Raw genomic sequence first — 27,322 nt, 5'->3', positions numbered from 1 at the left:
TATCAAGGTGTTTACAGATCCATGGGTACCAATGGAGGGCGCCTTCATTCCAAAACCTCTGGAGAGCAATATTACTTGAGTAACAAAGGTGTGTGAACTGATTTTACTTCCTATGTTTCTTGCTGTTTCTTGGTTTCTCATCCCGAGCGGCAGGCCATAGACCTTAATCCAAAATGATGCTTGTGAAAATACATAGTCTTTAGCCTTCAGCTTCCCTTTGTACTCATGAAATAATAGCAGCTGTTTATCGAAACTCCATGGTGATCCTTCCAAAACCCTCCTCTTTTCCGTCACCGAGGAAAATTTAAACAAGAATAAATTGTCTTCTAGATCTGCTATGTCCACATCACTAGAAATCGTCCATATATTAGTTTTAGCGTTGTTTTCATTACCTCTTTGTTGAAAGGTCGGTATGCGAGCAGCTTGCCAACCATCCATGCCTCTGTTTTATCCGTCTTGTTTCCTGTTTCACCCACCGTTGTTTGGACCCGCTCTCTTTCTTCTTCTGTTAAACATAGGTCTGCCATAGGTTGTCTAAATTTGCTACTGTACTCAATGTTTTGTGATGACTAAACTGACTTCTACGGGAACTCTAACTACTCCTCAAAGGTCAGCCAACATACTGTCTTGAGATCTACTCGCTTGCATTTACAAGACTGGCTTACTTCTACAGAGCATAGTTCTCAGAAGGCTAATTGAAGCGTATTTCCTACTCTCTTTTTCTCTCAACCACCGAGTTGATTAAATGCTAGGGGTAATCTTTTACAATAATCTTTAATTAGACAGTTAAATGCAATATTAAAAATACGATATTGTAAATTGTTAATATTCTAAAAAGAATACACAACATCTTTATTTATATATAAAAGATTTTTATTAATTAAAAATAGAATTTCAAATAATATTATAATTACATCGTAATTTTAAATATTATTTAATTATAATATAATATTTTTAATATTACGTTCAATTATATAATTTTAAAATATTACAGAATATTACCTTTAAAGATAACATGGACTTCGATAATCTAAGTTTGGGTGAAGAGCTCACATCAGGCCCCTCGCGCGTAGTCAAAAGTCTTATCTAACATCCAAGAAGTCGAAAGAGCTCAGCCTCTTATCTTTTTTTGTTTGTGCTCAAGCTCAGCCTTTATAATACCAAGGCTTTACACTTGATTTATTCACATTTCAACAGAAACAAAAGCAGATCTCAGACTTGTTGGAAAGACTAGATCAACAGGGCAAATTAAGCAGATGGAAAGCAGTTTGGAGGCAACTTTTTTTAGTATTCCAGAACAGGTTTTGAGCTCAAGTGGGCAGAGAATGCCGCGTTTGGGCTTTGGCACGGCGGTCTTCCCAGTCGTACCACCACAAGTTACAAAGCAGGCGATTCTCCAAGCAATTGAGCTTGGTTATAGGCACTTTGATACAGCTTCCTTATACGGAACAGAGCAGCCGCTTGGTGAAGCAATCAAAGAAGCAATTTCGCTTGGCTTAATTAAATCTCGAGAAGAGCTCTTCATCACTTCGAAGTTGTGGTGCAGCGATGGCCATGGAGAACTTGTTCTCCCTGCCCTTCGCAGGAGCTTACAGTAAGATATATATTGCCCTCTTACTTGCATGCATTTCCTCCGTCTCGACACATATATATTGACCACTGACATAGTAAATTCTTTGTCTAAACTGTTTTTCATGAAGAAATCTCGACTTGGAGTACCTCGATCTCTATCTTATTCACTGGCCTATTAGCATAAAGCCAGGGATTTACGAATTACCAATAAGGAAGGAAGACTTACTCCCTATGGATTTCGGTTCCGTGTGGGCAGGGATGGAAGATTGCCAGAGGCTTGGCCTCACAAAGTCCATTGGTGTCAGCAATTTTTCCTGCAAAAAATTAGCTGACTTCCTTTCCTTTGCAGAGATCCCTCCGGCTGTTAATCAGGTATAACTATCCCTGATACACACTTGCATTCAATCTGGTTTGAACACTGGAGTTGAGATAGGTGAAGTTGTCAGCAATTTTTTCTAGGTGGAATTCAATCCGCTGTGGAACCAAAAGAAGCTAAGAGAGTTTTGCTATGCAAATGGGATCCTTTTGGAAGGTTACTCTCCATTGGGAGCCACAGGGACCCCTTGGGGCACCAATAGAGTTCTGGAGTGTGAAGTGCTGAAGGAAATCGCCAAGGCCAAAGGGAAGACAGTTCCTCAGGTGCTTTTTTATCTTAACTAAAGTTATATTAGTGCTATGGCTAGTGGGGTATCCACAATTTTTTTTGGGGTGTTTGTTCAAAGAAAATTTTTGAAACTGTCCAGAAAAAAATTTCTTTAAAATTATCTTGTTTTTCAATTTTTTGGTGTCTTATGAACACCCTACCTTTGCTACTGGATCCACCTCTAGCTATGGTTTTATCTCCTTTTTTTCTCTTTCTGTTTTGAAATTTTAGATGAATGGAAGACGCATTAAAGCTTGATTGCTAATCAAAAAATAGATATGTCTGAGATGGGCATATGAACAAGGGGCGAGTATATTAGTAAAGAGCTTCAATGGTGAGAGGATGAAGCAAAACCTTGAGATATTCAATTGGTCATTGAGCGAGGACGAGCTGAAAAGGATCCATGAACTCCCACAAAGCAGGGGATGCGATGGAGAACTTTTTACCTCCCAATATGGACCTTTCAAGACAATTGAGGAGCTTTGGGATGGAGAAATTTGATTTGGATTTGGAATAATTATTATTATTATTATTATTATTATTATTATTGGATTTGGATTTGGATGGAGAATAATTATTATTATTATTATTATTATTATTATTATTATTCATGTATCGAAGTCAGATACTGGTCGTAGAAAGCATTTAAACCTTGGCTTTAGAGTTTAGAAAGATAAAAAAGGCAGGCCTAAACTTGATATTGCTTCTAGCTGTAAAATAGAATAAGAATTTCTTATTGTATCTGTTCATATTAAATTATGTAAAATATAAAAATTATTATATTATAATTTATGTTAACAAACTAAATATAAAACATATATATTTTTTGTTAAACCCATTTACAAAATTGTCAAAGGCTTAAAACTTATAATTACCCAAATCTAAAGCCAAACCAGGTTTCCTAGCGAGCTCGCCCAAAGTTCATGCTAATTCTTCTACAATGAGTCTCCTTTTCAGAAACGATGATATTGACTAGGCTAAATACAAGAAAAAATGATGATTATTAGGCTAATTAGACGAGCAGGTATTGCCGGGCAAGTTTATTAATATCTTATTGGGCAACGTTTCAAGTTTTTTTTAAAAATATGGTATATATTGATATTAATTATTTTAGTATATTATTTCATATTTTTTGATTTAATACAAATATATTTATAAACAAATACGAATTTATGCATTATAATAATATTAATAATTTATAAAATAACTATGTAATGTATTTAAAAATTAAATAACTAAGCTTAAAAATATAAGAAATAATATCATAAATTTTTTACGATATTTTTAAATACTTAATCTGATCACATGATATTTAAATAAGTATTTTTTATATAAATATTAAGAATAAAGAGATAAAAAAAAATTAACTAAAGTTTAATGATTATTAAATTTTATAAAAGGAATATAATTGTTTTCTTGAAAAAAAATTTAAACACTTGTAAATTTTGATTTGAAAAAATAAAATATAAAAAAATTAAAATAAAAAATAAAGAAACTCAATTTTAAAGGTTATTTTGTCAATTAATTTTATTTTTATTAAATTAAAAATAATTAAATAACAAAATAAAAATAAAAATTAAATGATATATTTCACATTCACATATCAATCGAAATATTTTATTTCACTAAAATTCATCAAAATAAATTAAAACTAATAAAAATAATCAATATTATTTAATATCAAATTTAATATAAAAAATTATTTATAAATTTATCATATTTTAATATAATTAAAGCATGACCTATACTAAAACAAAATTAATAACTATGTTGCCAGATCTCCTCAATTGAACACTAAACAATGTCTAACGTAAAATGAACAACGTGATCAAAAAGCTTGCCACTGTTACGAGTTCCAGCTCGCTTGCAATAATTCCAAAAGCACTAATTCAGATGTTTGTGATCACGAATAAATAATGCAACAAAACTAGTACATAAATGTTGTTGACTTTAGTAACATTGAAAATACCATTTACAGAAATTGAGTATATCTAGCAGGAATCTGGAAGCATAAATAGAGCTAGTAAAGTTGTACAACATTTCGAGAAAGGCGTCTTATCATTTAATACAAACGTGAGTGGGAGCACTAGTCTACTAACAGATTGCAATCAAACTTAACATCTCGTGGGCCTATCATGATTTGGAGCCAAGGATGGGCAATTTTCGTTCATGTTGACATATGGCTCTAAGGTGTTACAATGTGGCAATTCCAACCAATACTCACCAAGAATCTGACAGAATGGAGGCCGGTCATTCTCGTTGTTGCACCAACTAGGCAGCCGTATTTGGTAGTTCTCAAAACTTTTAAGCTTGTAGACATCACGAATCTGTAAATAAAAAGTCATGCCATTCCCTATAAGATCAAGTCAAAACAATATTGAAATTAAAAGGAAGACAAAAGTATTGATACTTACAGTGAATTCTGTTGCTTGAATTGAGTTAGAAATAGGACCAAAGAACCCAGCCTCTTTATACATCTCAAGAACAAAGGAAACACATGTTCTTAACTTTCCATCACTGTATACCCATTCATCTTGTTCTGGGATGGAAATTAATTGATCAAAGGCTATGCCACGCCTTCCAGTCTCCTCTAAAATTCCGTACAAATCCAAATCCTACGAAAATAGGTAGAGTTCAAAATAACAAATTCTTCTTCAGCTCACGCAAAGTCTCACCTAATCCAAACAACTCCACCATAACAGATTACCTAATTAACCTATATCTTCCCATGATCCTGAATTGGTGAAAGTCCAAAATCATCTATTAGAGAGAGAGAGAGAGAGAGAGAGCGGGAAGAAGGGGGATTCACTATTTCTCATAAAGTAACAGTTATAGATTTATAAAAGTAACACGGGAATAAGCACAATACCTCAGTCCGTAGCCGCTTATTTAGCGCTTCATTCCACAATTTTGCAGCATATGCTGGCCGCACTCTAGTCCACATAAACATGACAGAAATGACCGCCAATCAAAATCGTCAAGTTAGGACTTGGGAAATGACCTTCATTTAGCAAGCTCAGTATCTCAATAATTTGCCAGTAAAACCATCTGCTGATCCTGAACACAACTTCAGTAGAGCATACTCAAGATGCACAGATTGATCAGAGAAGATGCCTACCAAGTGAGCATCAAGAGGTGGGGGATAGTTGTCAGCTACAGTGTCTATCCAACTAAATATCACGTTGTGGTAACCATATGGCTTGCCTGACATGCTCCAAGCATACTGCCAAGCTGCGGTGGAGTTGAACTTTGCATGTATATCTGGATGTAAAGGAAGCAAGGCTATCTGCGGATTAAAACTGTCATTCGGTGACAGCTCCTACCATTCATCCCATGGAATAAGCACTGTAATTTCTTTGCCCTGCAAAATTCATGCAAGCAAATGGCATAAGGAAGAAAGCCCTAAATAAAATATCTCAATAACATAGCTACCATAATCTCTATTAAAAATCCCAATTTTTAATTTGTGAATTTCGTATCTTCATAAATTTTCTTTCCTGGGCAAAAGTAGCTACCAAATCATACTAAAATTTCACGACCTCACTCATTCTAATTGAAGACACTCCCCTGCTGCATACCCCTCAACCCAACCAGAGGAAGAGGAAGAGGAGGGAGCACAGCAATAATGTTGAAGTCAACTTGATACAGTGAGATCAACATCTGATAATAGTTAAAGGGTGATGATACATCATACATCAACTAGATAAGGTGTCAAAACCAAAAGTTAGCGAATCCTGGACAGCATTTGAACTCCTTTAAATTTTCCTCTCACTGGAAATCGTAAGACTAATGAAGAGGAAAAGAAGCAAAGAGAAACAAATAGATAAATAAATATACAATCTGCAATCCACGTGTTATTTATAGCACGCTTTTTCGTTTCGATGTCCTGATTCAGCAACCCATAGATTATCCATGTCATCCTTCAAGCAAACAGCAGTATGACCAGCAAACGCTCCAGTCACCCATTTTTCTAACGTCTCAAATCCCCTCCACCAACCACGGATCTTTGACACTGCCAAAAAGTCACCAGAATGCACATCTTCTGGATTTATTATTGCACGCCATGGCTAAGGACGTTTTTCAAATGAAGCACCCATGCGTGTTTTCATAAAAGCAAGGTTGCCATTCTGACCCCAGATACTATTAGAAAACAGAGGCAGTACATCTACTAAAGAAAGCAATGTGCCAATCATTCCAGATGGCATTAGAAATACAGAGATCCCATTCCGCTTTACCTGCTCAAAAATGAATCAGAAATGTCATTTACATGCAGTAAACATGTTATCAATGATATTCAATGACATAAAATTAATCAAACATACATATTCCAACTCAGCAGTGTCTTCCCAAGAATCAAATTTCAATGTGTGCACTCGAGCAGAAAAGTAGTAATCCAAAGTAACCCTCCCAGGAGTTGCAAAAACATAAAGATCCATACAGGTCCAGCTGTTCGCTTCAGATGTCCGTAAAAGAACATTTTTTATAGTTCAAAACGAAAATCAACACTCCAAATTTAACCATAGTATGTAAAACAAATTGAACAATCACCCTTATGTTGGAGACTCAAGAGAAGAGATACCAACCAAATTTTCAATTTGGGATTTGAAGTCTAATAAGGAAAATAAAAAGATTTCAAGTTTATACAAACTGCTTAAAGCTGCTAAAACTTATTACAACATCAATAACCATAGTCTACTAAACAAATATGAATAACCTTAAATAAATTCCATAACCCATAATTAGCATTGTAATATTAGGAAGAAAAAACAAGTCATTATTTCACACTCTAAACCAACTGAAAGAAAATGTAATTTAACTCAAAAGACATCAACAAAGGGACAATTAATCACATGAAAATAAGTAGTAACTTGTCAACAACTGTAATTGCGGTAAAAAACTTTAGAAGAACACCGTCCAAAATCAACGCTAAAACACAGAAAAATAACGATAAAAGAATCGGGACATGGGAAAAAACTGGGTTGGGATTGAGGTTCGAGAAAGAGAGAAACTTGAAAATTGCACTAAAATTTGGGAGCCATCGGGGTTTTGAGTTGGATATTGAGGGAGAAAGATCCGTTTGGTTTTTGGGGAAATTTTGGATTAGCTTTAAAATTGACTTTCGTTTCGTTGGTGACGAGGATGGAGGAGGACCGGATTCGTTTCGTTTTGCCGACGGATTTACGGCAACCTGGCAAAAGCAGAGCTTTAAGAATTAAAAAAAAAATAGTGTACGTTCGTTCGACGAAAATACGAATTACAGTTGACTTGGAATTAACATTTCTAGGCTGAGAATACGAACTTTGTCATTATCTTAACAGGAAAAATTATTAGTCAAAATGCTTTAATCCCAATACTTTTTTCTCATACGATGAGGGTAATAAGTTATTTATTTTATTTATTATTTTGTCGTTACCATCTCATATTGGCAAACGTGAAAGGAGGAGGATAGATGGCAAGATTTCAGGAAGGATTCAACGAAAATCACGGCAGTTGGAGTGAGAGAGGAGTCAACTATCGACAATAGAGGGAATTAAAAAATAGGGGGGCCCAGGAGGAAGGGAATCTAATCTGGAAATAGGCGCAGGGTGATAAGGAGCGGGAAACTTTAAGGAAAGGAAGGAAACAATGCTTGGGAACGACGTGCCGATATGATAAGATTATGAGGACCATGCGGAAAGATACCCAAACAGAACCGGCCACGAGACTTGAAGAAATAAGTGGGGCTCGAGCAGAAAACACAAAGGTGGTGGACCGTGATCAGGAATGTGTGATACTGGTTGGGACAGAAAGCCTACCAGGAGGGGACCCAGGAAACAATAACGGGATAAGGATAGAAAAGCGAAAGAAAAAATGAAAAAAGTTGGCCGGAGAACGAAGAGGAAAAGTAGAGGTAATAAGACTAGAACCAGGGAAGAGAAAGCAGACCTGTAATGAGGGTACTGACAAAGAAATTGATGTGGTAGAAAAAAGAAGCAAGACGATGGTGAAGGAAACTACTAATATCTGTGTTGAGCAAACAGGCGAGACTGGTGACTAGTCTCGTGGAGACCAATGAAGTGTACAGCTTGGACTTGCCGTGGGCTTGGAAACCCACGGGCAGTTCGTGCTCGTCAAGATTTATTGAAGAGAGAAGAGCATGAAGTAGTCTTCTTGTGTGAAACTATCATAAACACTAGGCGACTAGAGAGAATAAAAATAAAATGTAAAATGCAAGGTATGTTTGGAGTGGATGCGAATGGAAGGAATGGTGATCTAGGGATGTTATGGAAGGAAGAAGTGAGATTAGACTTGCTGAGTTTCTCAAGGTATAATATTGACATGAGAATGACATATCAAGAAGGGAAGATGTGGAGGTTAATCGAGTTTTATAGAGAACCGGATGCGAGAGAAAGACACCAAGCATGGAGTATGTTATGGAGACTAGCATCAAACAACTCTCTGCCATGGATTTGTCTTAGGGGCTTCAATGAAATCCTGTGGGTTAATGAAAAAGAAGGAGGGAATGCAAGACTGGAGGGGCAAATGAGGGCTTTTAGAAACACATTAATAGAGTTAGGTTTTTATGATTTGGGATATACAGTTCCAAAATTTACATTGAAGTGTGGGCAAAATGCGGAGAATGCTATCGGGGAAAGACTTGACTGGGCCGTGGCATGCAGCGATTGGGGGAAGATGCTTCCCAACTATTTAGTGCGGCACCTTGCAAGCCTAGTGTCAGACTACTGTCCCAGAATGGTAGATACAATGGGGAAGGTAAAGAATGACCAATAGAAAAAAATGGAGGAACCGATGTTTTGTTGTGGCAGCTTAGTTAAAAGATCCTGAAAGCAGAACACTGATTGAAGAGATGTGGGAAGGAAATAGAGATGTGGAGCTCGGGCAGAAACTGGAAATGGTGGGGATGAAACTATCGACGTGGGCAAGCGTAAGCATCATGGTACCTGCACTGCCATAGCTGAGCTGCAAAAATAGCTGGAAGAAATAAACCACTTAGACAACAGCCAAGACGAGTTGGAAAAGGAATTGGATATCAAACGCATGCTGAACAAGCTTCTTGAGCATGAAGAGGTGACTTGGATGCAGCGTTCGAGGGAGAATTGGCTTAGAAGTGGGGACAAGAACACCAAATTTTTTCATGCACAGGCAACCCAGAGAAGTAGAGCTAATAGAATTAACGGCTTGAAGGATGAAGCACGAGGGAGAGAAGAAAGTGGCAGTTCAAGCTGTAAAATATTTCACTGAGTTGTTTAAAACACATGGGCCCACAAACCTGGAGGATATAATAGAAGCAATTTCACCGAAGATAACTTTGGAGATGAACAAACAGCTTTCGGCACTATCTACCCCAGAGGAGATTGTCGAGGCTATCAGCTAGATTCATCCAAACAAGGCTTCAGGCCCTGATGGTAAGCCGGCTAGCTTCTTTCACACATTCTGGTTTATTGCAGGACTAGAGGTAACTAAATTCTGTTTATCTGTGCTAAATGAGGGGAACAATATTAGGGAGGTGAATGACATAAATATTGTCCTTATCTCTAAGGCAAAAAAGCCTAAAAAAATTGACACAACTCTGGTCGAGAAGTCTGTGCAGCGTTCTGCATAAAATTATGGCCAAAGCTGTAGCCAATAGGTTGAAAAATGTACTACCAGTTTGTATACGCAAAAATCAAAGTGCCTTTGTTCCGGGAAGACAGATTACAGATAATATTCTCATTGCATATTAACCGTTGCATATTAACCGTTGCATACTCTCAGACTTAAAGATGGTGGGGAGCAATAAAATAGGTTATGAGTAAAGCATATGACAGGGTAGAATGGGGGTTCATCAAAGCTATCATGAGGAGGTTGGATTTATGCGAGAAATGGTTATTAGCAATAATGCATTGTGTTGAAATGATATCTTACAGAATTGTTATGAATGGAGCAGTGACTGATACTATTGTTCCTAAAAGGGGACTGAGACAAGGTGATTCCTTATCTTCCTACCTATTCCTGTTATGCTCAGAAGGATTATCAGCCTTTGTTTCCAAACACCAGAGAGAAGGCTTACTAAAGGGTGTTAGAGCCAGTGCCAATGGCCTGAGGATAACTCACTTGTTCTTTGCGGATGATAATCTGCTATTTATTACTACAACCCTCACTAAATGTGAGAGAGTGAGAGGATTGCTAAAGGTTTATGAGGATGGGTCCGGGCAAAAGATATATTTCGAGAAGTCTGGGCTGTTTTTTTAGTAAAAACACTAGAGACGAAATGCAGGACATAAAACAAAATTTTGATATCCAGATCACCAAAAGTCTATAAAAGTACCTGGGATTACCAATGACCATTGGACAAAGCAAAAGCGTGCCTTCAGGTGGATGCTTGATAGCATGAGCAAACGAATAGAGAATTAGAGCCATGAATGGATCTCGGTTGGGGGAATGGAGGTCTTCACAAAGGCAGTATCGCAATCGATGTTCGCTTACACCAAGTCTTGCTTTCTATTTCCCTCAGGCTTATATCACGAGATAAACATGCTTATGAGCTTGCACTGATGGAGGAAAAATAGGGATAAAGGTGGAGTACACTGGGTGGCATGGAACAAGTTTTGCAACGCAAAGAAGGAAGGTGGTCTCGGTTTCAGGAATATGGAATGGTTCAACCTGGCCCTTTTGCCAAAACGGGTTTGGAGACTTATGCAAGATACATCGTCATTGCTGCACAAAGTATTGAAAGTAAGTATTTCCCCCAACGTATGCACCCTATTTAGTCCGGGCCTTGAGCTTAGATCCGATTCACGCTCAATTATTCAATTTTTCACATTTTTTTATATAATGTTTGTCTTATTTATTTATTTATCTTTTTTTTTTATATTTTAGTCTTTTATTTATTTGATTTTAATTTTTTTATCATAAATCATAAATCATGTGGAGTAATTTGAGCATTAATCAAAGATGATATTGACAATTAAGACTTAAACATGATCTCTTCATATATTAAAGAAAGGTTGAAAAGAAACCAAATCAAGGAATTAAAGTTAAATTTAATTTGGAGAAATTTTAAGGGATTCTAAAAATTAAGATTCGAAAGCTAATTACAAGATGAAAATACTTGATGTGGAGTAATTTGAGCATTAATCAAAGATGATATTGGCAATTAAGACTTCAACATGATCTCTTCAGATATTAAAGAAAGGTTGAAAAGAAACCAAATCAAGGAATTAAAGTTAAATTTAATTTGGAGAAATTTTAAGGGATTCTAAAAATTAAGATTCGAAAGCTAATGACAAGATGAAAATACTTGATAAGAGGTTACGAGCTATTGAAAGAATAGATTTTTATGGCTCCATGGATATTGTCAACCTTTGTTTGGTCCTAGATGCTATGATTCATTCAAAATTTAAAGTTCTGAAGTTTAAAAAAGTACGATGATACTAAGTGTCCGATAACTCATATCACCATGTACTGTTGAAAGATGGCAACCTACACCAGTAATGAGAAGCTACTTATGCATGTATTTCAAAATAGTTTAATCGATTCTGCTACAAAGTGGTATGTTCAATTGGACAAGATCCGTATTCAATCAAGGAAGGATTTGACTTGTTCTTTCATTAATCAATACTCTCATATTGTAAATATGGCTCTTGATTGCCTTTCTTTGCAGAGTATGAAAAAAAAGGTGATGATATTATTCAAAGAATATGCATGAGGTGACGAAATATAGCTACTCAGGTCTAACCACCCTTTAATTGAAAAGAAAATGATGATTTTATTTGTAAGCACTTTGAAGTTGCCCTATTATGAGAAAATGATAAGGAATGTAACAAAAAATTTTACTGATATGGTGATTTCAAGGGAGATTATTGAAAATACCATCAAGAATGAAAATTTTGAGGAAGAAGAGGCTGGCAGTGCCAAAAAAGGTGGGATGCCTAAGAAGAAAGAAGTTGAAGCCCAAGTAGTGAGTTTTGAGAGGCAATAATTCATAAGTTATGCTCCCTAGCCACCATATGTTCATCTTGCTTACTACCTAACAATCAATAATATTGCATAAGTTTCTTAATAGCTTTATTTCCTAACCATGAACAACATTGCTTTAAGTCATCATCAACAAACTTTTCAAGCATCGATATATAGACCTAATCTTGTTACTACACTAGTTTCAAGGCCTAACAATCAAGCAAGTGGTTTAAGAAGATCTAAGGGCAATTAAGAGAGAGCTTGCATTGATCTTATCCCTATAACCTATACTGAGCTATTTCTAGAATTGGTCAAGAATGACCTAGTATCACTAGTCTTTTTTGAACCATTGAAGCCACCATATCCCAAATGGTATAATGTTAATGCCACTTGTGACTACCATAATAGGAATATAGGTTACTTCACAGAAACCTACCTTACTGTCAAGCATAAGGTGCAAAGTTTGATGCAAGTAGGCTTGATGAGCTTCAATGAATAAGGAGAGCTAAATATCTATAAAGGCCCATTGCCTAATCGTCTAAGGGCATGATTTTAGGGAGGCTGATTGGAACTATTTATAATCTTAAGATTTCTTGAGAATATGAATCTATTTTATGTATTTGGATTTCATCTTATTTTTCATCATTTTAATAAAAGTGACAGATTTGATGCATTTTCATGACATTTTCTCTTTTGTATGAATTACTATTATATGCTTTCACGTTTTTACATCTTTTCACTATATCTATTCTTTGATTTTGAATAATGAATGTTAAGACAATCATGACAATAATTTAGGATTTAGTTTTGAAAATATCATTCATAATAATATGATTGATGAATTGAGATTATTAATTCATTGGGACTGCTAAATAAAAGAAGATAAATATGGTGAAAATTTTTAAAAGTGATGCAATACATGATCTTTACAATGGTTTATTCACAAGTTTGTTCTTAGTAAATCAATGTTGTCCATTGAAAGTATTCATGTTGGAAGTGATAAATGGTCATTTTTCTTGTATCTTTCATAAAAAGAATAAAATTATTTCTTGCTACCCAATTTGAGCTTATTGAAATTTTCTTTCAAGAGACCCTAGCCAAAGATCACCCCACATTATGGCAAACTTTAAGAAGCTTGTTTATCTTTAATGATTTCAGGGGTTAAACACTTTTGTGCTCAAATTTTTCTTGAAAAATGATAAAAGAAAAAAAAAGAAAAAAAGATGAAAGAGAAATTGATGGGGCAAAATGTCAAGGTGTTTCACATTAAAAGATGTTAGCTTTTTAAGTGTGATAATGATCCAAAAGAAGGGGTGAATTGGATTTCTTCAAGTTCTTCGCAAACAATGATTTCAAAATAATTGAATGAAAAATTAATATCAATATCAAAATATGATGCAATTAACAATAAATTGATAATCTTAAGGCAAATATAAACTATAAACAAGGTAAAGAATTAGGGATAAAGAGATCAAACATAAAGATCTATAGAGGTTTGGTCTTTTTTCATAAAGCACCAATGTCCTCTCTTCTTGGTTATCCATAACAAGGCTTCAAACCACTATTTTTGAATTGAGATTATAACTTTATCTTTTTCTTTTTAAGATTTAAAATAAAAATCTTACACTCTCTACTTTCTAGGCTAAGTAGCAACATTTCAAACCCACAAATTCAAGAGGATACCACACCTCTTGATTACAAAATCAATTAATAAAAATACAAACTAGAAACACCTTTTAAAGACTAAATATTTGCCTAATGAAGTAAAAAAAATTCTATGAATGAATCAACAACAATGATTTGGATACAACAAATACAAAAATATAGACTTTAAAGCTCTAAAACTCTTGATTTCTTTGAGAGAATGAATATATATGGCTTATTTGATCTTACTCTCTTGATTCATCAACTTTCTTAGTGTGTTGGAGTGCCCAATTTATAGAGGAATTGAAGAACTAGCCATTAAAGATGCTTGGGAAAAGAAAATTGCCATTAAAAGCATGAGAAACTAGTCATTAGAGTTGTTCCAATGTATACCTGATTGATCCCTTCCATGAGGGGATCGATTGGTTCACTTTTGCTGCCCATTTCATGCTTGGAAAACAAGACCCAATCGATCCTTTTATGTAAAAGATCAATTGCTTCAAGGGGGTGATCGATCCCTTCTTGCCTTTTTAACACAAAAATTACTTTTGTAAGCAAAATCAATCAATCCCTTCTTTGAAGAGATCGATCTTATCCATCTAGGTGAATTCTCCTATTTTGTACTATATTCATTAATTTGATCATATATTGAGTTATACAAATTCAAATCATAAACCATTTGAAGATTTTGAAACTAGACTTAAAGTGCTTTCTATCCACATAAAATTCATACTGAATTCATTTTGTATGAATTATAGTAAATTTTCAAATTTATCCCTTGTGCAATTTTTAGATAACTGCAAAGTATCTAGTAAAAGCTCAAAATCTTTTCTTTCAAAATTTGGATTTTGGTTTTGTTTGATCCATTAGAAAGTAGACTCATAGAGTTTTCCAACAATACAAAATTCAAATATTAAAGCATTGTGAATTAATACAAAAAAATAAAATAAGTTCAATGTTGGAAAACTTTGTTATTGTAAAACAACTTTCTTAAGTTAATCAAATTGTATTGAGTCTAAAATGAACAAATTCACTTTGAAGACAACAATTTGACTTTCATTTAAGCTTAAATAAATAATCTTTAAAGATAGATTTGGTTTGAGAATTATGAAAACAAAGAAAGGTTTGTTTACATTATGAAAAACATATTATTTATTTAGTACCAAAATACAAAACTTAAAAACATGTACTAAATAAATCTTTTTCAAAATCTTGATCAAGCTTATTTAGCTTAATGTTTTGTCATTTTAAAATAAGGATCAATTCAAAGTTAACAATTTTCCCTTTTTTGATATGACAAAACTTAAAGATAAATTTGCTTGATGAAAAACTTTCTTTGAAACATTTAAGATTTTGAAAAACATTTTGAAAAATTCCCCCTTAAACAATGCGTGACAAAACTCCCCCTCAATTTATGCATCCTAATCCAACACAACTTAACAAACATATCTTAGTAAAATATATGAAATAAGCATAATCAAACACATGTATATCAAGCACAAGCAAATTTTTTCATATGATAGTTTTCCTCTTTTTTGTCATAGTAAAAAGGCATAAGCATATTAATGAGCAAATAAACACAAAGAGGCATCATTAACAAATATATTTATGAAACATTTCTCTTTTTTTTTTTTTGTTTATGCTCTTTATAGCAAAAGTTTAAGCTCCTATATCAATTGCTATAAGCATACAAGAACAAATATCTCTAAACTTTGTCCATTTTTTTGTCATTTCAAAAGAAAGAGAGATCAATTCAAGGCATGGGGCAAAATGCTTGGTACCAATAATATCAATAGTATATTGAATGCATGTAATCAAGTATAATATGCATGATGAAGTTCACATATATGTATTCCAGCACAAACGCATAAGGGTATCCAATTTTAGTATTTTAGCACAAGTCATCAAATTTACTACATGAAATTTACGAGCAAAGGATAATGAATGATATGCAATCTACTCATAAATCATGTTATCATAAGATGTGCTTAGAATCTAAAGATCGATAGTAATTAAGCATAAATTCAAGCACATGTATATAAGTTCATATCTATTGTTATGGATACCAATTGTTAAATATATGTTATCATAAAGCATACCAATTCTTATCATACAACAAATCAAATAAAATTATATTCTAAGATTTCTCTTCCTTTTCAAAATAAGGATTAATTAATTTTAAGCACACACAATTTTGTATGAAAAAGTACAAGCTATATTAAGGATATGCACATAAACAAGTGTCCATGAAAGTTAAAAAATATTTAGCAATTTTGATACTAATTGTTACCAATTGTTAGCAATTTTATTCAACAACTTTCATAGAGCACACACACGTCAAACATATGAAAGATTTATTCAATACATGCATAAATGATAATAGTAATATTTCATAAGCTATCATATCCAAATAAGAAGCAAAAACTCATATGAATTTAATAAAGAATGTATACTAATAAGCAATAAGGTTCAATTATCATCATATCATAAGAAAGATTATTCAAGCATTTTTCAAACATGATGAACACATAAGCTAGCAAAGAAATAATGAAAGCATAATTATTATTCAAATATATTTCAAGTTATTTCAATGCAAAGCAATATTCTTAATCTAAACATATGCAAGTACATAAATATAGTTCAGACATATTTTTCAATCAAAATTATACAAGCATATGCAAAAACATTTCAAATCACATATAGCAATATACAAAACAAGTGCAAACCTTTAGACACAATATGGTACATGCTATCTCAATGAACTCAACTAATGAACATGTACATAAAGTTTCAAAATTGCAAGTTCATAATCCATAAGGTAATTGAATGATAAAAAAATCAACATATTCAACTCATATCTATGTCCAAATATTAAAATGAATACTCATGCAATAAAAACAATTAATCAAAGTAATCAAGAACTAAGCATGAATATTAATCAATCCAATCATTTAACAAAGTTAAGACAAATTCTATCAAGTAGCTTGGTGATTAATTTGTGCAAATTGTTCACAAATTCAAACATAATATCTCATTTTTGTACATATCAAAGCAAACATTTATCAAATCATGCATTAAACATTATAAATCATAGGCACATAGCTTAGATTCAATACAATTACTTCCATCCTTATCAAGCTATGTTATTGTGCTCATTGTAATTAAGTGAGGCTTTAAATCTTCAATTCCACATCATTTGAGTTAGTCTTTAATGTACTTGGGCTTGAATAATGAAGATGACTTGCTTTGCTTGTTCTACTTGAAATTTAAAAATGTATGCTCATTCATGCTCACTTCACATTTTCCTAGTATAGACTTAGAAAATATTCTTGATAAAGAAATGTTCATTAGTAGCATCAAGAAAATCAATTGATAAAAATTATACAAATTGTTAGAAAATAATTCCATATTCTAAGTCATTATAGGCAAGAGAAATTTTGTTCATTAAGCACAAGTTACCAATAGCAAAAAAGATATATTTATAAACTTAAGCTAAAGGCCATATATCAAGTTAAGCATCAAATATCACAATATTGGCACTAAAGCTAAAGTTCTCATGTAATGTGCAAAACGTGAATCTTTTCTAAATCATTTATAAATGTTGAATATAAAGAAGACATATTCAATATTCATGTATATTCAATAAATCACCAAAAAATATGTCAAAATAAGTTTTAGGCTATATACAAACTAAAAACTCAAGGAAGACATATTTATCATAAAAAACATATTCAAGAAAATTTTAGCATAAAAGCATAAATATGTCTACACAAATTATAAGCCATAATCAACAATGACTTAAGCTAAAAATAAGCATCATAAGAAAATCACACATTTAAGTCATGTTGCAAGCATGTTAAGTAAAGATAAATAACATCTATCACATAAGCATACACTTGACAAAAACAATAGATGAATTAACAACATATTTCATTTACAAACAAGTAGTTCATCATATTTAATATCACAAATCAAGAGATATATCAATTGAGTACAAAGATCCAAAACCTTTCACAAAATTAATAAAAATATTTAAGCACAAAAATAAGCATATTTCACAAAATATCTTTCACAATCAAGAGATAAACAATTCAAGCATTTTAAACCACAAACATTAAGGTCAAATTGAATCAATCATCATATGAGCACATATCTTGACCAAAAACATAGATGAACAATGAATCAATATATATCTTTTAAGCACAATATGTTCATTAATTCACCAACATCACAAATTAAGAATCAAAACAATTATGTATAACACAATCAAGTTTAAAGAATTCACAAGATCCAAGCATTATAAACAAATTGAGCAATTTTAAATATCATGGTTATATAGGCATGTTTAATAATCGTAAATCAATATGCATAAAAATCATAAAAATCATTTCTATCACACCAAAATCATTCAAACAAATATATTTATGCAAAATATAATAGGATAATCCATTCAAAGCTTAATATGTCTAGGATTTTGATTTTTGCACTTTAAAACTCATATTTGCTTCAAAAATATCTCAATAAATTTTAAAACTAGTCAAGCTCATCTTTAACCATCTTAAACCTTTTCAACAAGTTTTAAATGACAAAACAAAGTTGTTCAAGTGATCATTTGACATTAGAAACAAGGAAATAAAAAAGTTAACTCTTAATCCTATATTTCCTTGAAAAAGGTTATTAAGATGGGTAAATATGTTTAAATACACATTTAAGCTCTTCAAACCATTTAGAAAAGCTTTATATCACAATTTGAAATTGTCTAAATGGTTTTTATGCCCATGTATGTTCAAAAACAAGATTTGATCTTTTAAACTCTAAAATCTTTTAAAATTTGCATGTAACACCTATGAAAAATTCAAAATATTGTAAGTTATCAAATTTTCTTTGTTTGAGTAGGTTTAAATTATTGAATTCATGATATTCAAATTCATGTTACAATAAAAAGCTTGCTAAAACAAAATTTCATATTTTAAAGGTTGACTTTAGCAAAAATTATTTTCAAAGCAAAATATAAAATTTCAAAATAATTAAGCTTTGAGTACTCCCTTAAGTTTGTGCATAAATATAAAAATAATTTAGTACACAATGAATCACATCAAACACCAATAGCAATTTCACAAATAATATCCAAATATCAAGATCATTCATGCAATCTCTAAAAAATGTATCTCAAGCAAACAAGTATTAAACACAATATCAACAAGCATGTGAAATATATTAAAATCATACCAAAAAAATACATACTCAATTCAAGCTTACATATATCACATAAAATTGGTATATTCAAGATATATCAATAAAACATATACCAATATCCATTAAGCACTCAATGTTTAACAAGAATAACCAATTTCATATTCACTTAAAATAAAAGTTTAAAGGTTACCCATCTCCATTGTGTGTCTAAAGTATTTAATCTTCAATCTCACATTGTAACTTCTTATTCTAGCACATCTACAAAGAGATAATCTCATTTAATTTTTGGTACTCAAATTGCTTTGGATCTTTGAGAGTTAGTGACCAAGTCTCTTCTTCCTTTAGGAACCCATACTTATGCAATTCTAAATGAGACTTTTCTTTTAATAGACAAGTATGTATAGTATGACCATGAAAATTATAAAAATTACATTTAATCATTTTAATACTTAATGAACTCTTTAAAAGCTTTTGTTTTTTATTCATCAATTCATCAAATTTCTTTTTCAAAACAATATTTTCTTTTTCTAGAAATTCATTTCTACTTTAAGAGGTTTTAAAATCTATTTTCAATTTTTCATTTTCTTTTTTCAAAATATTTTTTGCATTTATCAAAAAATCATTTTCAACATTTAATTTTGAAATCATTTTCTTGTATTTCATTTTTATTAATTTAAATTTCATAACTAACTCATCAAAGGCATCTTGTAATTCATCAAAAGTATATGAATTTGAATTAATTAAAGTAGAAGTTACCTTAGGCTCTTCAATAGCTATGAGAAATGATGCATTTGGTTGAAAATTTATCTTTCATGTAGCTCATCCAACTTTCTCTATATCTCATTTGAAGTGGAGCAATTTGAGACTAAGTTACAGTTGTGGGAGTCAAGAGCTCCATATAGTAAGCACTTTGCCTTAGCATTATTCATCATTGGCTTCATATAATTTACATCATTTGAAGAAATTCTAAGCACTTTCTCTATCACATTCCAAGCTTTAAATCTTGAGCCATTATGAATATCTGCATCCTCTTTCTCCGTTCATACAATTTAAATTTATCAAACATAAGAGCTTTGAAGACTTTCTCACCATCTTGGAACCTAAATCTCATTTGAAGTGGAGCAATTTGAGATTAAATTGCAGTTGTGGGAGTTAAAGAGCTCCATATAGTAAGCACTTTACCTTGGCATTATTCATCATTTGCTTTATATAATTTACATCATTTGAAGGAATTTCAAGCCCTTTCTTTATCACATTCCAAGCTTTAAATCTTAGGCCATTATGAATATCTTCATCCTCTTTCTCCGTTCATAAAATTCAAATTTATCAAATATAGGAGCTTTGAAGACTTTCTCACCATCTTGGAACCTAAATTGAGCTATAAGATCTTTACTTAATGTAGTTAAACCTATAAAAAGAGACCAAAGCTCTGATACCAATTATTCACTTTTTAGGTGTGATGGTGATCCAAGAGGGGATGAATTGGCTTTCTTCAAGTTTTTTCCAAAAAATGATTTCAAAATAATTGAATGAAAAATTAAGATCAATATCAAAATATGATGCAATTAATAATAAATTGATAATCTTAAGGCAAATATAAACTATAATCAAGATAAAGAGATAGGGATAGAGATTCAAACATAAATATTTGTAGAGGTTTGGTCCTTTTTCATAAGGCACATATGTCTTCTCTTCTTGGTTTTCCATACCAAGACTTCAAACCACCATTCTTGAATTGAGATTACAACTCTATCTTTTTCTTTCTAAGGCTTAAGATAGAAGCCTTACACTCTCTACTTTCTAGGCTAAGTAACAATTTTTCAATCCTATAAATTCAAGAGGATACCACACCTCTTGGTTACAAAATCAATTAATAGAAATGTAAACTAAAAATATCGCTCAAATGTTAAGTATTTACCTAATAAAGTACAAAAAAATTTAATGAATGAATCAACAATAATGATTTGGATACAACAAATACAAAAATATATACTTTAAAGCTTTAAAACTTTTGATTTCTTGGAGAGAATGAATATATGGTTTGTTTAATCTTGCTCTCTTGATTCATCAAACTTCTTGGAGTGTTAGAGTGCCCAACTTATAAAAGAATTGAAGAGCTAGCCATTGAGAATGCTTGAGAGAAGAAAATAGTCTTTGAAAGTATGAGAAACTTGTTGTTAGAATTGTTCCAAGGCATACCTGATCAATCTTTTCCATGAGGGGATCGATTGATTCACTTTTGCTACCCATTTCAAGCTTGAAAAACAAGACTTGATCGATCCCTTTATGTAAGAGATTGATTGGTTCAAGGGGTTGATTGATCCCCTACATAGGGTGATTAATCTTTTCTTACCTTTTTAACATAAAAATTGCTTCTGTAAGAAAAATCAATCGATCCCTTCCTTAAGGGAATCGATCCTTTCCTTAAGGGAATCAATCCTGTCCATCTAGGTGAATGTCTCCTATTTTGCATTCTATTTACTAATTTGATTGTATCTTGAGTTATACAAATCCAAATCATAAACTGTTTGAAGATTTATAAACTAGACTTAAAAGGACTTTCTATCCATATAAAATTTATCACCTAATTTATTTTTTATGAATTATAGTGAATTTGAAATCTACCTATTGTCTAGTTTTTAGACAACTACAAAAATGTCTAGTAAAAGTTTAAAATCTTTTTTTACAAAATTTTGATTTTGATTTTGTTTGATCACATAGAAAATAGACTTTAAACACCTAATTTGGTCCAGGTTCGGATCAATTGGGCCTGGTCCAAAGGGTAAAATAGGTCCATTTTTTCTTTTATTATTATTATTATTTTATTTTTTAAATATATTTATTATTTATCTACTAATATATTTATTTTTATCTATTAACATATTTTTTTATTTATCTATTAATATATATGTTTTTTTATTATAATTTATCTATTATTAGTATTATTTATCTATTATTATTATTATTATTATTTTCTTTTAGTTATCTATTAATATATTATTTTTGTTATTATTATTATTATTTCTTCTTATTCGACTGGGATTAGGATAAAAATTTAGAATACTATCGTGAATTTGGGATTCAATCAGAGTCCAGATTAGATTCAAGGATTGAATCCCAATCCAAGAGGGAATTGGGATTGATCAGAAACTCTTCTGATAAATTCCTATAAATAGATCCACAAAAAGTGAGCAAAAAACACACAAAAATAGGAAACAGAAGTTAAAAAAGGGTTTTGGTGTGTTAGAACAGCTTGAAATTTTTTTGAATTTTTGGCCCTTTTTTTTGGAAAATTTCTGTAAATTTTTCAGAATTTGACGAAATTTTTTGACGAACTTTGAATTTTTTGACGAGTTTTTCGGTTAGATTTGAAGATTTCGATGACTTTTTCCAAATTCTGATAGAAATTCAGCTGGAATCTGAGATTGTTTAGAGAGAGGGAGGAGGAATGGAAGGGAAGAGAGAAAGGGAATGAGCGGTCTGCTGAAAAATAGAGGTTAGAGCCTTTTACACTTGCTGAAAACGACGTCGTTTTGGTGTTACTATTCCTAGAGGATCTGTGCGTTTTGAAATCGGACGACCCGATCTGAGCGCCAACCCACGTTTGACCCACGTGTAACCCGAGTGCTAGCCGACACTTACAGCCGAACCGAGTCGAGCTGACATCCCTGAGCCACGTCTTCGAGCGTCTTTTCTATCTTGAGTCGAGCCATTTCCCTAGAGTCGAGCCGAGCCGTTCAAAAGTTTTATTTATTTATTTATTATTATTCTTATTATTATTGTTATTATTATTTATTGATTAAATTAGAATTATTTAGTATTTTTTATTTTATTTTATTCTATTTTTATCTTTATTTTTATTTTTATTTTATTTTATTTTTTGATTTTCTTTAAATAAAAATTCTAAAAAAGTTTTTTGAGGAAAAGTTGAAAGTATCAATTTTCCTTGAAAATAAGTTTTCTAAAAAATATTTTTGAGGAGAAGTTGAAAGTATCAAGTTGAAAGTATCAATTTTCTTTGAAAATAAGTTTTTTTTTTAAATATTTTTGAGAAAAAAGTTGAAAGTATCAATTTTCTTTGAAAATAAGTTTTCTAAAAAATATTTTCGAGAAAAAGTTGAAAGTATCAATTTTTCTTGTACAAAAGTAATGAATTTTTGAAGAGAAAAGGATTTATATCTAAAGTTGAATCATTTTTTTTATTTTTTTTCTTTTTGAATTTTTTTTAATGTTAAATATCCGACGATAGAGTCTCTGCAAATGAAACAGTAGTCTCCTTGCATACTCTTAAGGTAAGGAAATTTTTTCAATTTTTTGCTAAAAGTATTAGAGTCAATTGAGAATAATTTTCAATAATTAATCACTTGATAAATTTTTAAAGCTTATTGGATAACACAAAATTAAGTTGTTACCATCTTTCGATGGGTGTTGTGATGGTGCTATAATCTTCTTCACACGTAATCGTACTCCCGAACCCTGTTCTGGTTAGTAGACCTGAACTTATTCTTTTAGGGATCCTTAGGCTTAGGTGTTCCTTAAAAGGATAAATTCTTTAGGTGGCCAGTCGCAACTAGATAAAAAAGATTTGTGACAATTCCTTCAAATCAATGTCTAGCAATGGATCCTTGGATCTAGACGTTATGACATAGACTCAAAGAGCTTTCCAACCATATAAAATTCAAATATTAAAGCTTTGTGAATTGATACAAAAAAATAAAAAAAGTTCAATGTTAGAAAACTTTGTTCTTGTAAAACAACTTTCTTAAGCTAATCTATTTCTTAAAACCATTGTTATTAAAATTGTATTGAGTCTAAAATGAACAAATTCACTTTGAAGACAACAATTGTACTTTCATTTAAGTTCAAATAAATAATCTTTAAAGATAGATTTGGTTTCAGAATTATGAAAACAAAGAAATGTTTGTTTACACTATGAAAAATATATTATTTATTTAGTACCAAAATATAAAACTTTAGAATATGTACTAAAGAAATCTTTTTTAAAATCTTGATCAAGCTTATTTAGCTTAATTTCTTGTCATTTTAAAATAAGGATCAATTTAAGGCTAACAAAAGAAATGGTTCTTGGTTTGCTAAGCCTTCAAATACAGTTTAAGCCTATTTTGTTCATTTCTTTCATAACCCCTCACCCTAGCTTATGTTACGTCCTTTAAAATTCTATTTTGATCGAATGTGAATACTCAAATTGGGAAATCATAAATTGAATTAAGGCAGATTTACCGTTGGATTACTTTTAGTTTTGATCAAAGAATCATTAATGGATCAAAGGGGAAAGAGAAATAAGAAAAAAAAGATGAGAAAGGGGTTTGCAAAAAAAATGAAAAAACAAAAGAAAAGTAAAAAGTAAAAAAAAAAAAGCGAAAAAAGGAATATTTAAACTAAAACCCTAAAAGGGTGGTTTAAGTAAAAATAGAAACTTAGACAAATAGCTTTATTTAAAGATCTCAAGAATGAGGATGATGATTGACTCAAAGATCGAAGATATTGATGGAATGTGTTTTTTAACAAGGCTTCTAAGTTTGAGTTTAAAATTGTCTAAACAATCAATATTCTAGATGTTGATATCCTATTTAAACAGTCACAACATTTTGCTTTCATTTATCTTTGAGTTGTTATTGACCATACTTTTTTTCTTTCAATAATAAAGATTCATTTTTCTTATTATTTACCAAGTTTACATCCCCTCAATAAATCAAGGAAATGTATCATATTTGTCATGAATTAGAATGATAGTAAATAAATAAATGACAATGTTCATAAAAGATTTTTTTCATTCTTTTAAAAGAAATCTAAGATGAAAGAAGTGAAAGAAGCCAGAGAAAATGATTTAAAAAGGGCAAACAAGGTGACCCAATGATGAATATAATGATAAATTAGTTGACATGACCTGTGAGTTATGACTAGATGAGAAAAATAACATGGATTAATTGATAAAATTTATTTTGAGATTGTTAATACTGAGAAAGCTAAGAAAGAATGGTAAAGTCTTGAGAACTTTGTTTTCACGACTATAATTTCATGATATTGATATAGTAACATTTGCATTACATACATTGTGATAATTGCCTTTGCATCGTTGTTGGGGAATCGATTTACATCATTGTTGGAGCATGCATTTGCATCATGTAAAGAACATTTGAATTATAGTAAGACATTGGTATTTGCAACATTTAGTGAGAATTTGGATTATGGCATTTGCATTATTTAGAAGGCATTTGCATGACATTTGTCGTGTACAAGAATTTGATTATGATTGGAGAAATTTTTTTATTTTTGAATCCTCAAATGAGGAATATCTTTCATAATGAGATGTTTTATTGATGAACTTTCCAAACTTTTAAAGTTATAAAGCCTTTGTTTAAATGACCTTTTCAAATGAGATTTTTTAAATTTTGGATGCGAAATCCTAAAATTTTTCAATGAAAATCTTTAACTTTTAGATGTGAATCTTAAAATTTTTCAAATGAGAATTTTTGAAATTTCAAATGTAAATCTTAAAATTTTTGAATGTGAATCTTCAAAATTTCGGATGTAAATCCCAAAAGTTTTGAATGAAAATCTTTAACTTTTGAATATGAGACCTTAAAAATTTTCAAATAAGAATCTTTGGACATTGAAATTTTTAATGTGAATCCTTAAATTTTTTAAACATAAAGCTTTAGATTTTGGATCTTTTGAATGCGAATTTTTGAATTTCTTTCGAGCTTAAATTTTTTTGCAAACCTGAATCTCTTATGAATCTTTGAAGTTCTTGTGAATCTGAATTTCTTGCAACCTTTGAATTTCTTGTGAACCTGAATTTCTTATAAAACGAAAGCTCTTGCAAATCTTTGAATTTCTTGTAAATCTTTGAATTTCTTGATAATCTTTGAATTTCTTACAAATCTTTGAATTTTTTGTGAACCTTAATTTCCTACGAAACTGAAGCTCTTGTGAGTCTTTGAATTTCTTATGAATCTTTGAATTTCTTGTGAACTTGAAACCTTTGTGAATCTAGAACCTCCGTAAAACTTAGAATGTTGCGAATCTTTCATTCTTGCGAATCTCATAAATCAATTTTTATAAAAAATTATTGCTAATAAAATATTTTGTTTTGATCCTACTAAACTATTAGAAATTTGCATATTATATTAAGTTTTACCAAATTATTGAAAGATTTAATACATTTTCTAAAAATAATTTTATAAAGAAATCTCGCCAAACTATTGAGAGATTTGCATTAAAGTAAATCTTATCAAATTATTGAAAAATTTTACTAATTATTTTTTTGAATAAAAAAAATTAATGAACTCGACGACGGAGTCTCTTCAGAGTGGAATACTACTCTCCATGAATACTTTTGAGATGAAAAAATTATCTTAAATTGCTACTAAACTATTGGAACAAATTTAGGGTTAGTTTCCAATAATTAAATAATTTGGCAAAATTTATAAGAATATTTTAAGACTTAGATAATTTGAAATTAAACTGATACTATTCTTTGGGTGGGCGTTGTGAATGTGTTATAATCTTTCTTACATGTAACTACACTCTTGAACCTAAAATCTGATTTTCATGGATAAGAATTTACTATTTAAAAATACTTAAATTAATATTGAGACTCCTCTTTAAACGAAATAAATTTTGTTAGGTGGCTAATCATACCTTAATAAAAAAAATTGGTGGTGACTCTTTTAATCCACGTTTAGCAATAAATCAACGGATCTATACGCTATGACACCCAATAACACTTTCTTTGAGGCGGATGTGGGGCCATTCATTCTATACATGGAATGTTTATGTATAGCCAAAGAGGTGTTAAATATGGGGGTAAGGTGGCATGTGGGGAAGGGGGTGCATATCAAGGTGTTTACAAATCCATGGGTACCAATGGAGGGCGCCTTCATTCCTAAACCTCTAGATAGCAATATTACTTGAGCAACAAAGGTGTGTGAACTGATTTTACTTCCTAAGTTTCTTGCTATTTCTTGGTTTCTCATCCCAAGCGGCAGGCCATGCATAGACCTTAATCCAAAATGGTGCATGTGAAAATACATAGTCTTTAGGCTTCAGCTCCACTTTGTACTCATGAAATAATAGCAGCTGTTTGTCGAAACTCCATGGTGATCCTTCCAAAACCCGCCTCTTATCGGTCACTGAGAAAAATTTAAACAAGAATAAATTGTGTTCTAGATCTGCTATGTCCACATCTCTAGTAATCCTCCATATGTTAGTTTTAGCGTTGCTTTCATTACCTCTTTGTTGAACGGTCGGTATGCAAGCAGCCTGCCAAGCATCCATGCCTCCGTTTTATCCACCTTGTTTCCT

General features: G+C 31.5%; 2 protein-coding genes and 1 pseudogene across 6 annotated transcripts; 2 read left to right on the top strand and 1 right to left on the bottom strand.

Annotated features, from left to right (window-relative positions):
- Positions 1–2,830, top strand: LOC111287828 (7-acetyl-epi-neemfruitin B aldo-keto reductase-like). 4 transcript variants are annotated; one of them, XR_016341275.1, is made up of 5 exons: positions 1–88; positions 1,198–1,594; positions 1,701–1,944; positions 2,019–2,211; positions 2,447–2,632. XR_016341275.1 is itself a non-coding variant. In XM_089758863.1 (5 exons), exons 1-5 carry the CDS (start codon positions 22–24, stop codon positions 2,471–2,473), a joined length of 915 nt encoding a protein of 304 aa, XP_089614989.1. In that variant the 5' UTR covers positions 1–21; the 3' UTR covers positions 2,474–2,632. The 4 variants fall into 4 exon arrangements, 2 of the variants coding, with proteins under 2 accessions (XP_089614989.1, XP_022734233.2); XR_016341274.1 differs by having other exon boundaries at positions 2,492–2,630; XM_089758863.1 differs by having other exon boundaries at positions 2,032–2,211.
- A 1,313-nt stretch (positions 2,831–4,143) lies between these two features.
- LOC111288976 (uncharacterized) lies at positions 4,144–6,696 on the bottom strand (annotated as a pseudogene). The gene is made up of 6 exons (XR_016341888.1): positions 6,538–6,696; positions 6,085–6,450; positions 5,324–5,576; positions 5,085–5,167; positions 4,630–4,830; positions 4,144–4,542 (listed from the first exon to the last, which is right to left on the bottom strand). The product of XR_016341888.1 is annotated as an uncharacterized LOC111288976 (transcript).
- Positions 6,697–8,422: 1,726 nt separating this feature from the next.
- Positions 8,423–9,457, top strand: LOC111288975 (uncharacterized). The gene is made up of 2 exons (XM_022879882.1): positions 8,423–8,968; positions 9,188–9,457. Exons 1-2 carry the CDS (start codon positions 8,423–8,425, stop codon positions 9,455–9,457), a joined length of 816 nt encoding a protein of 271 aa, XP_022735617.1.
- Positions 9,458–27,322: the final 17,865 nt, after the last annotated feature.

This window comes from Durio zibethinus, chromosome 4, assembly GCF_047325235.1.
Source record: "Durio zibethinus cultivar Kanyao isolate XHJ-2024 chromosome 4, ASM4732523v1, whole genome shotgun sequence".
NCBI classification, from domain to species: Eukaryota; Viridiplantae; Streptophyta; class Magnoliopsida; order Malvales; family Malvaceae; genus Durio; species Durio zibethinus.
Note: the sequence above shows the minus strand (reverse complement) of the source record. Positions and strands in the feature narration are given on the sequence as shown.

Bases quoted from the DNA above. Each gene is read 5' to 3' on its own strand.
- LOC111287828 (XM_022878498.2), top strand. From the start codon at position 1,257: ATGGAAAGCAGTTTGGAGGCAACTTTTTTTAGTATTCCAGAACAGGTT. The intron at 1,945-2,031 runs GTATAACTATCC...AATTTTTTCTAG, and splicing joins TCCCTCCGGCTGTTAATCAG to GTGGAATTCAATCCGCTGTG. The intron at 2,212-2,491 runs GTGCTTTTTTAT...ATCAAAAAATAG, and splicing joins AAGGGAAGACAGTTCCTCAG to ATATGTCTGAGATGGGCATA.
- LOC111288975 (XM_022879882.1), top strand. From the start codon at position 8,423: ATGCAAGGTATGTTTGGAGTGGATGCGAATGGAAGGAATGGTGATCTA. The intron at 8,969-9,187 runs GTAAAGAATGAC...CTGCAAAAATAG, and splicing joins TGGTAGATACAATGGGGAAG to CTGGAAGAAATAAACCACTT.